The sequence below is a fragment of the Hyposmocoma kahamanoa genome, unplaced genomic scaffold, assembly GCF_003589595.1.
Source record: "Hyposmocoma kahamanoa isolate Upper Pololo Valley unplaced genomic scaffold, ASM358959v1 100021, whole genome shotgun sequence".
NCBI lineage: Eukaryota > Metazoa > Arthropoda > Insecta > Lepidoptera > Cosmopterigidae > Hyposmocoma > Hyposmocoma kahamanoa.
Genome location: NW_020653200.1, coordinates 1644667 through 1658599, shown reverse-complemented (window position 1 = coordinate 1658599; position 13933 = coordinate 1644667). Strand labels below are relative to the sequence as shown.

The 13933-nt window shown below is 41.7% G+C and overlaps 1 protein-coding gene across 2 annotated transcripts in view; it reads right to left on the bottom strand.

Annotated features, from left to right (window-relative positions):
* Positions 1-3028: 3028 nt before the first annotated feature.
* The window catches only part of LOC113240495 (PHD finger protein rhinoceros), a 53790-nt gene continuing 42885 nt past the window's right edge, over positions 3029-13933 (bottom strand). For both annotated transcript variants that reach the window (XM_026477823.1, XM_026477832.1), the window contains exons 5-6: positions 11053-11242; positions 3029-10648 (exon numbers count right to left, since the gene is read on the bottom strand). In XM_026477823.1, the coding sequence (XP_026333608.1) occupies positions 3264-10648; positions 11053-11242 (7575 nt within the window). In that variant the 3' untranslated portion in view covers positions 3029-3263. The remainder of the gene's footprint in view (positions 10649-11052; positions 11243-13933) is intronic.

The window sequence follows — 13933 nt, the reverse complement described above, 5'->3', positions numbered from 1 at the left end:
AATTTCATTAACAAAAAGATAATTTTTGTCCAATATCTGAACGTCAAGACAAAATGGGCATACATTTTGGATACATTTTATTGGTTTGTCAGTTCAGATGATTTTGATCCTAACTGTACATTACGCAACAACGACCGACACGTCGTCGAACTAAACACGTTTGAGTCCTTTAAAACTATGACGCCAAATTATTCTAATAATTTGTCAAAATGATATGCCAATACAAAAGAACAAGCTTAATACAACAAGTAGCGTACCAATACATTCACGTTTACAAAAAGTGCACCTATAAAATTCAACATGACCCACAAATCTCAAGCAAAATCATTAAATAATTTAGTGTTCCGTGTACACTGCCAGCAGTGTCGATTTCGATGCAATAATTCCCATTCTACCTATTACATGAGAAATATATAATAAGTGGTATAGTTGCAATAGACGTTGCCGTACCAAAACCAAAGCAAACGTAACTTTGAGGGCCCCATTTGGCTAACGCTCTGTCAAATACGTGATGCACCGCCATTTGGCAAAAAGTCAGCCAGAGGGCTCGTAATTAAAATTTCATCCGACAATGACCCTTCGTCACTACAACGTCAGTGTTAACATATTATATTAATTTAAAAAATGCCAAATTCCAAGAATACTTAAAAGTAAGAGATGTCAGTCAAATATTGCTTCGAAATATAGAAAGTCTACATTCTCAACTCCTATTAAAAAGTAACGTGAATGTACTGAAAGTTTCTATTGAGATTGTTATATAAATCAATTAACAAGCATAAAAAATAAAAGATACGAATGTCCGAGCTCATAGAGACAAAAATTTTAAGGAAAATAACAATAATAACTTATAAAAAAGCGAATGCAATATGAGAACCATTTCCTATTAGGAAATCACAAAAAAATATTGTAAAAAAATATCTCCGAAAACTAATTCTACTTCAACGTTCACATTTTCCGATTTTGTAACACTGACATCTTTTACGTTTTGCACATATTTAGTCAGTCAAATAAGTGTAACAATAGATTATTGTGTAAGAAAAGGAAGTAATTACGCCACAATTGTGCAAACAATGCCGTACTGTTTCAATAAGAATGCCGCTTTTGTAAGTTTAGTCGATAAATTTGTACAGTAATTCCTTTTAAGTTTTGTTGCTACGAACCCAGACATAAAGTATACCAGTAATAACATATAATTGTAACAGTGATGAACATCTACCCATCACCCAGATATAGACACATGTTTGTTTTTTAAATAATGAACAGTTTAAATAGGGTTTAAATATTTTATGCCGGAGTGTCACACATTGAATGGCGGAATGGTTGATGCTAGTAAAAGGAAAATGGCTGGTCGTGGAATGGCTTTATGCACTCACATATTGTTTTATTGCTTAAAACATACTGAAGATAATTAAGATAATTATTACATAAAATTCATCAACAATAAATATTCAATTATAATGGGCATGACGTAATAAAACATGATAATTTATCTGGTACAATAATTACATTGTAGAAGTAAGAAATACATCACGAATTACAAAAACATAACCTCAATAGTATAAAACGCAAGCTGACGTTCAATAAGTGTAAATAAATATTCCAATGTATGCTGATATGCCAGGTTACTAAAAATGTGTCCGAAAATGTTTCCGAGCTAAAATAATTTTTAGGCCGCTAACAGATTCACTGCATGTTTGTAGTTAATGCGTAAAGTCGTAATCAACTTCATGCAGCCGAGATCACAACTGCATGATATCAACTTCATGCAGTCGAAGTCTCGAATAATACCTTCACGCATGAACTGCATGCAGTCGAAACCGATTTCATGCAGCTGAGATCGACTGCATGCAAATAATGCTTGAAGTCGTTACCAACTTCATGCAGTCGAGGCTGCATGAAGTTGATTACGACTTCACGCATTAACTGCAAACATGCAGTCAATCTGTTAGCAGGCTTAGGCCTAGTACATTACTATAGAAGTTTTGTTAAAAATGCAACTGCACGCGAAAGTGGTGCAAAGAACATAAAGAGGCATTTGTTCATATTAGGAAAATTTTAGCATCAGAAAATTCATTAGTACACTTTAACCCAGAAGCACGAAAAGTTGTCGTAACGGTGGATGGGTCACCTTAAGAACTCCGGCAATTCTTTCACAATTGGAGGAAGATGGTATCGAATAACCAATTGCGTATCATATATCAAGGTAAAATTTAAAAAAGCAACTGCAATCTATTAGGGACAGAGCAGAGCAGTTCATTTTTAGAACCAATCCTGGTCCTCATTTGTCTATATTTCGTCCGCAAAGGTGTACCAGAAGTATCAACAAAAAGACTGCAGAGATGTATTCTGCATACAATTAAGTAATTGAATACGTGAGTAGTTTAAGACCTCGAAAGCCTAAGTTAATGACGGACGTTATTTGTAAAGATAATAATTACTAGTAATATTTAACTGTACACAATATTGGTGGAGTGGTATTTTGGTCTGTTCCTAGACTATTCACAAATAAATATTACAAAAATAACCTCACTTGAAAACATTTTTAGATTTTAATATGTTATTCAAATTAATTTTACTGGAAAAAGTATCGTTAAGTATCTTTTTGGAGATATCGGGTCGAAATCTACAAAATGTTACGTATTCCATTTATTGAGTGATTGCTTTAGTATTTTAACCAAACCGGTTTGTTTACTTTTCTGGTATAACGTATTGGAACAGACTTTAACGTAATACGTAGATACCTTATAAAAAAACGTAGTAGCGGCCGCGTCCGTTGAATAAGGCGAACTTATATTACAGCTTCAATCCACAAAGACGTGCGTTACTTTTTTCGAAATTTCTACCTATCGGTTACCGGTTCTCACCCTAAATAACACCATCTTACTCCAATAATTACATACATCATGTCGAAATTAATGAGATTCCATATGAGGCATAAAGTAACATTAACAAAAATATATATACTTAATATACGTCTGCACAAACTAAATTTAGATTTACTTGTGCAACACTCAATGCACAAAACTACTTCATTATAAACTATATCTAAGAGTAACTTTTAAGTTAATCATTGAGCTTTCATTTTATACAAATAAATAATAAACTACGTGAATTATAGAGAAGGTAATATTAATATACATATTTTTTAAATATACAGACATTATCAATAAAATGTTACAGTTACTATACAGATGCAGGAGATTTTACTCTTGTTCTATGGTAGATAAAATAGTCTATTCCCTATAGCGGATACGCGGTTTATATCACCTCACTTCGGGCGGCTTTTCTGGCGCGGCGGGGGCAGAAGCGGGCGCGAGAGACACGGTCTCGCAGCCGCCCTTCATCACGTAGCCAGATCCTTCCGAGGAGCGTGCGATTTTTAACCTGATCGGCGTCACTTTGGCTGTCCGTAACCTGCGCATAGTGGAAAAGGCTTCCGAGTAGCAGGGGGATTCAATGGCGAGCGGGTCAGGTGCCGTAGGGTCGTACTCGAAGGGGTCGACAGGCGGCTCAGGCGCCGCAGCTGCCGCGCCGCTCGGCCCACTTACCCGTCTCTCGCTGCCCCGGCCAGCCTCCTCCTCTTTCGTGCGCTTAATTTTTATTATCAGTTTTGTAACACTATCACTTTCACTATTAACCACTTGCAGTTTTTCTGCTCTTTTGTCCTTCTTCTTTTTACGCTTTTCACTTTTATTAGGTTTGTGTTTCTTCGGTTTGTCGGGTTTCTCGTGTTTCTCATGCTTATCGTATTTCAAAAGTTTCTCCTCTTTCTCTTCTATCTCTTCATTTTCCATCTTCACCTCCTGCTCCTCTTTACCTTCCTTTTCCTCCTCGACTTCGTTTTGGTTTTCGTGTTCGAAGTCCGCCATCACCTTCTTTCTGTATTTCATGCTCTCGCGGCGCAAGTCCTCTAGACTAGGCGTCGGTGCGGGCACCATCAAGCGCTTCTTGGGTGGGCGAAATTGGCATACGACTGGTTCTTCATTTACTTGCTCAACAATGTTGGAGCCAAGCTTTATTTTTAGTTTAGGAGCCACCGGGGAAGTAGTGGACTTGCTCGGTTTGGAGGAGCCGCGGCCGCGTCTCTTGTGTGCCTGGCTCGAGGTACCGACTAAAGATGACAACTTAGCATCGTCCGAAGGGTCTACGTCGTCGTTCATACTCACTTCTAAATGCCTTAGCTCCCTAGAGAGCCCGCTCGTAGTTTTACGCTTTTTCTTTTCGACCGCAGTGTCAGTGATTTTATAATCTTCTCGGGTTGGAATACTAGTCATGGAGGCCACGGCTTTAGGAATGGTAATGACAGCGCGTGGAAGCGGCGGCGGCACGGCTGGTGGTGGCACAACGCCCACAGATATTGGATTGGTAGGATCGTCCATGTTCATATCTTGAGTCCAATACTGCCGGAGAAGTTCTTTCTTGCGCATGCGCCGCAGGTTAGTGGAACCTGTCATTATGGAAGAGGCTGTCGAAGCACTCGTACTCATCATGCCAGGATTAACGTCATGCGAGTGTGCAGGTGCAGGCGGCTGCGGAACGACCGGCGCAGAACTCGCTGAGTAGTTGGCGTCCAAGAAAGGTCCTTTTATCTTTACCTTGAGTTGGTTTCGCGAGTCCGACAGCGACACCTTAAGATGAGGTGTGAATGTTTCTTTGACAGGTTCTTTAGTCTCTATAACGGGAATGGGTGCAGGTGACAGTTTCGTCAACATAAGGGCTGTTTGAAGCTGTTTTTCCACTTCTTCGTCAAGGGCTGCCAATTGTTGTTCTGCAGAGCCGCTAGCAAACGCTATCAGATTACTGTGGTGATACGCGTCACCTGTTGCCGGAGTGGCGTTCTCGAATGGTTGATTTTGGCTCTGATAAGTGCGCATGTCGACAGGACCCGGCAACACGGGGTGCACTTGGGAAATGCCGCCGCGCTCCGAGCCGGGCCTGCTGACAGGTGACGTATCACGCTCCAGTTCTGGAGTACAAGCTTTCGTTTCTTTTGCCTCTGCAGGTGGAGGCTTTTTACTTTGTGAAGGGCTGACGACGCGTGGTGATTGAGAGGTGTCTTTGTACGAATGTTCAGATTTCCTGTCGTCTCTTACATCCACGGATTTACGTCTATCTCGGAGCGCTTTGAGATCGACGCCATCGTTAGCGAATTCTTCCTTGAAATCATACACTGTGCCAACCAATTTGCTTTGTATGGAATTACCCATGTAATCAACTGGCGGAAAACCATGAATTCCTTGACCTCGGCTCTTGGAGCGTCCACGACCTCTCTGGCCGCGATTGCTTCTATTACTTGAGTGTTTTGAACCCTTGGGTCCATCACTTTGTTTAGGTGAAATACCAGCGGGACTCTTGCCCGGGGATTTTCCAGGTAATTTGCTAGAGCTCCTATTGGGTCTTAGAGGAGGAGACTTTGAATCTTGCGAATTTGAATGTTGTGTCATGTCTTGATTGGCGGAGCCGTTGATAGAGCTGTCGTTGGTGGCTTCGTTGGGATGTTCGGTGGGCGGATCGCCAACGGCCTCTGCAAGTGGCTCATTACTCGGCGGCGGCTCGTTGCTCGGTGGCGGCTCGTTGCTCGGTGGCGGCTCGCTACTGTCATTCGACATCTTTGTAGCCGCTCTGCTTTCATTGAATGAGTCGACGCTTATGCTCGGACTTGACACGACGTGTATAGAGAACTTGTCGCTTCCAGTCACGTCAATATCATCTCTACTCGGAGAGTCCATAGGTTTCGGCGTCGGAGGCGCAATCATTGCAGTGGTGAGAGCAATGTTTTGTGAGGAGGACGTGAACGCAGCGCACAGTGTTGGGAACGTCGGTTTGGCTAGCGGCTGTATGAGCGGCGTCGGGGCGAAAGGCAAAGGCGCGTAAAGACCGGGTCCGGGTGACGGCAGCTGCGGTGCGCCGGGAAACAGCGGTAGCGAGCTAATCGCATTCAAGAACGGGGATTCTGGCGGGTAAGTCGAATATTGGTTTAACGGCAACGCGGGCTCTACGGCACACGAGTATGCTGGTATAGGCGGATAGTCGATATCAGGAATTCTGTCAGGAAGATGTGACTTCAACTCAGTTTTCTGAGAACATACCGAAGTCTCAGAGCTTGTACTCGAGGCGGAGGATCTCCTCGTCGTTATCTTACTTTCGCGCCATTTCTCGTGACCGGTATAAGGAGATGACATTCTAGTCGAGCATTCTAAATGAGCAACCGAGTTGTTGTTATCATAGGTTGTATTGTCTTGAGTCAAATCATTTTCAACACTTGGCACGGAATGGTCAACAACAGATAAAGATTGCGAATCATCGCTTTGCTTCGACAAAGATATTGTATCACCTATCTCTGAGACGGATTGCATATCTGATTGCGTTGTGGCGGGTTCCTTAATCTCTTCGTATGGTCGAGTATCGGTAAAATTGCGTCTAACCGACATCTCAATAGGAGATTCGTTGCGTGACGGTGGAAGATCCGGCCACTTGTCGTTGCTAGACATGGCAAGGGGTCTCTCTGATTTTTCCGCAAGATCACTGTGAGGTAAGTCAAGTGATGCGACAGTGCGCGGTATATGATTGGCAGCAGCTTGGATCTCACGGTGACACAAGTCAACGGCAAATTTCTTATTAGGCGGTGGGCCGTCTTTCTCAGCGCTTTCGGAAATGGATGTAGTATTCTCCTCTTGTGTTTTGTGCTCCTTGTCGTCGTTTGTAATAGGCGGTTCTTCTTGAGACGCATTCTCTGTAGCTTTCTTTGTGCTCAGCTGCATTCTGAGACGGCCGACTAAATTAAGCGTTTCCTGCACGCCTTGCTCCTTAGAATCTTCTTTGAAAAAGAATTCAGGGTATGAAGTGAACGGCTTCATAATATCGTCGTGGTTGAATCCGTCGTCGACAGCCACCATGTCCAAGTCGAAAATTTCGTTATCTTTAGGTGAGAACATAGATCTATGTGGGAACGGATTAACAGCAGATGGTATTTTAGCACTTTTGGATATCTCCACTCCCTGTACGTGAGTACTCACGTCTTGTGTAATATATTTCTTTTCAGAGTCTAAAACAGAACGCTTTCTAATATTTCTGACAACAGGGTTTTCTATATCAATTGTTTCGATGGACCGAGCGTCCATCGGCGTCTTCGGAGACTTTATCATAGTATTCTCATTTAGGGTAGCTTGAATTTTTGCAATCATCCTCAAGCTGCTCTTGTCAGTGGAGTCTGAGTCGAATGCTTTGTCTTCAGTCATGTACTTCTCGTGTCCCCCAGGTTTCTCCACTGGCGGAGGATGGACGATCGGACTTGGTGCTTTAGGTAGCCAGTGTTTGTCACTTCCAGGAAAGTCTTCATTAATGCGAATAGGACTTGCCGCATCAATGAAAGCCATAGACGGCTTTTCTGTTGCGATCGGCTTCTTTACCGGGGACACGCTAGGTCTGTCCACCTTAAGTGTGGTATCTTGCTTACTCAGCTTTCTCTGTTTAGCGAGTGATTCACGTGATTCATCTCGAGGAGATTTTTCCTTTAGTGCTTCTTTTACACTCATGCGCCTGGTAGTCACGTTCTTATGTTTCGCTTCGGCACTCTTTCGTGGACTGGTCCTTGTAACAGAACTTTCAAATTCAGATGTTTTAGATTTATCTTTATCTTCGACGACGGTGCTGCGCAGCTTGGTCTTGGTAGTTTTTGCCTTGTCGTTCTTAGTGGTATCAGTACTGACTGATTTCTCTTTCCCATCTTTTTCGATCCTTACCTCCTCGTCCGTTTTCCGCTCCGCAGTTTGAAGTTCACTGGACTTGCTGCTCTCTTTGGGAGTCTTATTTGGTCCAGAGGCGAGACCGGTGTCGTCTTTAGATGGTTTTCTCTGTCGGGCATCATGCTTATTAGAGAGATTTCCGCCTGATGTAGCGCTTCTGGTCCGAGTACGCGTGGCAGCACGCGTGTCGCTGGGTCGGCCCTGTTCCTCTCCTTCAGCAGGCGGTGTTGGTACCCTTGACTCGGACCCCCGTTCGGAAGTTTTAAGCTTCTTGTCAGGGGTCTTGAGCGGGGACGTATCTGTGGACACACTCTTGCCCTTTCTTCGTCTCCGTGGTCTCTTAGGATAGGGGCTGGTAGAGCCCGACTGACGCGACCCTTTAGAGCTCTCAGAATCACTCGAGGCACTTGTTGAAGACAGTGGCCTTGACACCTTGTCGAGAAAGGGCAAGTCCACGGTCGGTCTAGGTCTCTCAGGTCTGTCAGTCGTTTGAGGCGGTGAGAACAAAGAGGGTTGTCTGGAAAGGGGCTTAATTTCCCGCGCTTTGGCTGTAGGTTTAATTTCGGGTTTCTCAGAAACTTCCTCTTCTGAGCTTGACGTTGAGGAATAGCTGCTACTGCTTGAGTTCGACGATGAGCTCGAGCTTTCTTTATCAGAGTTCTTATTGGATTTGTTATCTTCTTTCTTGGGTGATGATTTAGATGGTTCACTTTTGTCGTTGTCCTTTTTCTTTTCCCCATCTGATGCTTCAACCACGGGTGCTTTACTGCCAAGACCACTTTTAATATGTGCAGCCGCTTTCTTGGCTGCTTGCCTTTGCGGAACGTAGGCAATCGGTTCTTTCTCTACATCTTTAGATGATTTCTTACGGCCTACTTTAGCCGGTGCAGCTTCTTTGCCTTTAGTTTTTATCAACTTAGGTTTGGGTTTCGCGTCGTCACCACTGACTTGTTTCTCAACAACTAATTCGTCTTTTTTGGGAACGGTAGTTGAGCGCATATTTTCTGAAGCTTTCTTTGCTGCCTGTCGTTGCGGTACTATCAAATCAGTAGGGTTATCTTTTTGTTTTGTAAATTTGATGTTTTCTTTGTTCTTAGCTTCATCGTCAGATTCGTTATTACTTTTAATTGGTGTCTTCTTTTCTTTATTCGATGGCTTTCGGCCTCGTTTCTTAGGAGCCGGTTTTTCTTGCTCTTCTTTGTTAGGTGTCTTCTTTTCTGGTTGAGTTGGAATAAACTCCTTCATAGCCGCCTTCGTACGAGGCAGAGGTTGCTGAGCGTCATTGTCATTGGGTGACTTTTCCGGTTTAGATTTATCTGCTTTGACTTTGTCTGTCTTCTTGTCCGTAGACTTTGCAATTGTTACAGGCTTTGCAGAGACGTCATCACTGCTATCCGAATAAATATCAACAGGGAATTTACTATTTCTCGACGTCTTGACGGGGATAAGATCATCGCTATCAGTACCCGACTGACCAGTCTTACCTGCCGCCATCTCCTTCTCCATCTGTTGCAATGTCTTGCTCCGAGATCTGTCTTGCATCATTCTAGATTGTATCGATTCATCTTCACTACTGCTTTCAACTAGGGCTTTAGACTGCGGTATTTTCTTTTTCTTTCTCTCAATCTTCTTGGGAGACCTTTTGCCTTTCGCCTTTGGTGACACCTTTTTCTTTGGCGAGCTTCCAGACTTCTTGCCATCCTCGTCAGTGGTAGAACCGATGGCTCTTCCACGATACCGTGTGGAACGACTGATCTCTGGAGCACTCTCCTCACTCGACAACCCACTGTACATGCCTCCGCTACGACGCGATCCATTTACGTAATGTTTCTTGTAAGGATTTGAAGATTTTTCTCCCTTCACAAGGCCATTTCGATCTTTCTTCTTTTCATCGCCCGAATCTGGCGGGGCAATACGAGCCAATAAATCGTCGAAATCATTTTTATGATCAGGAGCATTTGGATGAGAATATAGTCTATCATAAATTGACGGACCGTGGTTAGCTTCAATGATAGCCGCCAAGTCAGGCCCTGTGATAGAGGGGTCTTCTGTTAGTACCGCCACTTGTTTGTGAAACGTTTGTTCACGCATGCGAAAGAATGACCGAGAGAGCTTCTCTCTTCTGCTCACCATATAGCACAAATTCCTTACTCTCTCCAGATCCTGCCGCAGTTGTACAAACATTCTCATTTTATCGAGATCCGCTTGTTCTTGTCTGTGAATAAGTAGTTCATTGTCGTCTGATTTGGGCGGCAATAGCGGTCGGTTATGTCCCGCTCGCCGCTTCAGCTTCCAGTAATTGTAAATGTAGTTTATAGCTTCTTGATCGACATCAAGAACATGAGCGCTGATATCCTTCACCGTGACATGACGGTCGAACTCTGCCTCGACTTCATGCAGACGAGCTGCGCGAGCCTGCGTTTTTTCCTCGGAAGTCATGTCTTTCCGTCGCTTTCTTTTGACCTCCTCCTCCTCGGAACCAGAGCCAGGACATTTTTCTTTTTTTGGATTGACACTATGCTTTTGACAATAGGATCGTAGTTTGACGCCGTCGTCGGCGTTTTCGTCTTCGATTATCGCACGCATTTCCAGTCCATGTTTAAATGCACAAGTAACATGATAAGCAGTCTTGCAAGTTTTAACGGAGCACTGGATACAAGCTCCTTTACGCTCGCGGCATAAGACGCAAACTAGAGACCAACGCGAGGCTGGTATGGAGGAAATTTTAGTGATAGGTTCCATTTTTTCCGCACAACCGATGGACACTTCTGGTATCCATAGCACACATGAGACGTGGGCCCACTTGTGGCCAGAGGGCGTGCACTTCATAGCGCCGCCCAGATTGGGGCAGAGCACGCAGGTGGGCCGGACGCCGTTGCCACACGGCCTGCACAGCCATTGTCCTGGAACGGCAACGGCCGAAAATTATAGAATGATAGAAATTAATAGCGAAATATTTTCACCGGATTCCCACTCTGCCCTCCTTATCATAATTGACGTAATCGACCATTTTTAGCTAACTTGGGTTATTAACATATCTGTTCTGGGATCAGCGAAATAAGATCTACAACCCCCATAATCGGCTTTTTATATCTTATTTAGTTTTATTGTTAAGAAAATCCGCAAAATAACATCTGGAAAGTTACCGAAATGCAAATGCGTTAGTTATAACAAGGAAGGCAGCACCGCACTAAACTAGTTAAAGTGAACCTTAGAAATAATATAACCAATCGAAAAAAAAACAACAAAGGATAGAGATAATAATACTGTTGCTTCACTGTGTGTAACAAGTAGTGGATTTGCTTACCGTCTGGGATGACAGTGATGCCGTAGCAGGCCTGGTGCACGCAGATATTACATGAGTCGCAGAAGACCATCTCGTTGCCATCTTCGGACTCGGGCGAACGGCACACGTCGCAGATGACGTTCTCGTCGTACTCGATCCCGAGTCCCTCTTCGGACTTCAGGATCGCCTGGATTTTGTCCCATGTTCGCTTCTGCAACCGACACACGTTTATTAACGTAAGCGTCTAGACGACAGAAGAAATTGTATGGAAACACATTCGCAACAAGGACATTAAATTGTACTTTTATTGATTAACAATAAGTTGCCTGTATATTATTGTACAGTTTAAATAAGAACGAAGTAAAACTAATTAGAAAAATTGTTATTATACTCCGTAATTTTACATGATTAGAACGGCACATATCAAACTTCATAATCCAGTGAAATCGACTTATTTTAAACAGTGTTATTATATCTGGTAATAATTGTAATCAACTCAATAACTCATTAATAGGATCCACACCGCGATTAATGTCCAATAGGCATGACACCACCACTTATTATTATTTTGAGGTTAGTTTGAACGTAGTCTAGCATTACTATTTGGTTACAATTCACCAAAAATACACATTACACACTAGAAAATAACACCTCGTAGCTCAAAACTACACCGAGTAATATACAAAAAATCAAAACATTCAAGTAACAAAGAAGAGTTGATATACTGTTTTCCGACATGTCCCACAAACACAAACTTACTTACGGTCGTATTCTAGAACTCTACTCAATGCTCAAGTCAGGATTTGAGCATGATTCAAATCACTAGCAATCATACTCAAGTCCTTGCCATTAGGGTCGTATTTCCAGTGCGTGAAATCATACTCAAGTCTGCTCAAATACTGACTTGAGCATTGAGTACAGTTCTGGAATACGACCCTTAGGTTCGTATTCTAGAACTCTACTCAATGCTCAATTCATGATTTGAGTATGGTTTAAAGCACTCGAAACCATACTCAAGTCCCTGTCATTTGGGTCGTATTTCCAGGGCTTGTGTTGCCAGTGCAATCCTGACTTGAGCATTAGAGCAATAGAGTTCTAGAATACGACCCTTAGACATGTATCACAAACTTTTTTCCGTCTGACGAAACTTTATTGTGTAGAGTTATGAGAATAAACAATAATAATATGTTATTATTCTCATATTTAACTCGAAAAGTAATTTATAAATAATTTGTTAATTTCAATGATGGTATTTTATTGAGTGATTACGTAAATTATTTATTGTTTATGCATATTTTCGATTATGATATTCTAGTGTTGCCATTATTGTCATTAAATCTATTTCTAATTACTTTGTAGTCTGTAGTGTGTTCAAATTACATTCTCTCGTCTGGCCTCTGAAACTGTGTTAACGTGTGGATCCTAATAAAGCTTGCATTAATTAATTGCACCGACTTTCATTATCAAGATAAAACAGTAAGAATTTAAGCGACAAATAATAATAACGCAGTTCAAAAGGTGTTTCATCATCAATGTTGGTACAAAAGTGAGAAGCGATGCTTCTGTGTGAAATAGGGGCAGGTTGCAAGCGAATTCGCAAATTCGCCATTTTGACTAATAAAGATTTGACATTTCTAATGTCACTGGCCCAACAAATTTTTCCATCCTCTAAGAAGTAACTTCGAGATGGATTCATTGGTTGTCAATGTTTACACGCCTACGTCAGAGAGTAATTTTATTTCGAATTTTTATTGAATTGATATTCAATTATTTTTTGTGAGATTACTCCACTAGTATGTTATAATTATTAATACAAAGATTGAACACTCAGAAAAAATTCCTTTGATCCGGCCGGATTCGGGCCGACGTCTTCTAGCTTACCGTGCCAGACGCTATGCCAACTAACCCACGGAACGAACCAGCGGACCTCACGAATTTTTCTATGTGCTTGCGTCGTGTCTTTGTATTTGGTTTTTAACGACTTTTTTTAGCTATAGCGTCATTTAATAAATATTCTTTAACCATATGCTTTAACCGTATAACCGTTACGGAAAAACTTGGTTAAGTTTATGTTATATTGGAATGTTTTGTTTTTTTTAGTGCTTTAAATGTAATAAATAAATAAAAAAAAAATATCTAAAACCCCCCTCTTAGATAAGAACTGTGACTTACGTAGCACGCATTAATTATGTAACTGTGCTTGCGTCGTGTCTTTGTATTTGGTTTTTCAACGACTTTTTAGTCGTACCGCCATCTATGAGAAATCTATGAAAGATTTATCACCCAGTTAGTACCTTTACAGCTACCAGTTCTGGCGAGAGATGTCGCTATTCACTGTATTTAACATTTTTATTGAATTGATATTCAATTTAATTATTCTTTGAGAAATTACTCCACTAGTTTGTTATACAAAGATCGAACATTCAGAAAAAGTAATTTTATTATTATTGTTCAGCAGCGTCTGCGTTTTTTTAAAGTGATAACGGAAAAAACCGGCAATTTAAGAAAAAATAAAATTTAGGGAGTTTGGAATTGATAAAACAATAAAGTTGATGATCTATGCGAATTGCTGAGTAAATATTGGAAGAATCCCCATATACAGTTACCAAAGATGGCTGAGATCCAACTTCAACCATTACACGGAGAAAATTTGAACTGTTTCGAACAACAATTAGAATGTATCATCGCATTAAATGAAGTGCGGGAAGCAATATAGTGCCCTTTCTAATAACCAAAATAACTCCTGAAGTGCTAAAAGTTCTTATTTGTTTATGTACCCCTATAAAATTTACCTACAATGTTTTGTGCAATAAACTAAGAGAAAAGTATATATACAAGGCAATCAGCGGCATTGGATCACGCCTTTTTTCGCAACAGAAATCAACTCCCAGTAAAAACCATA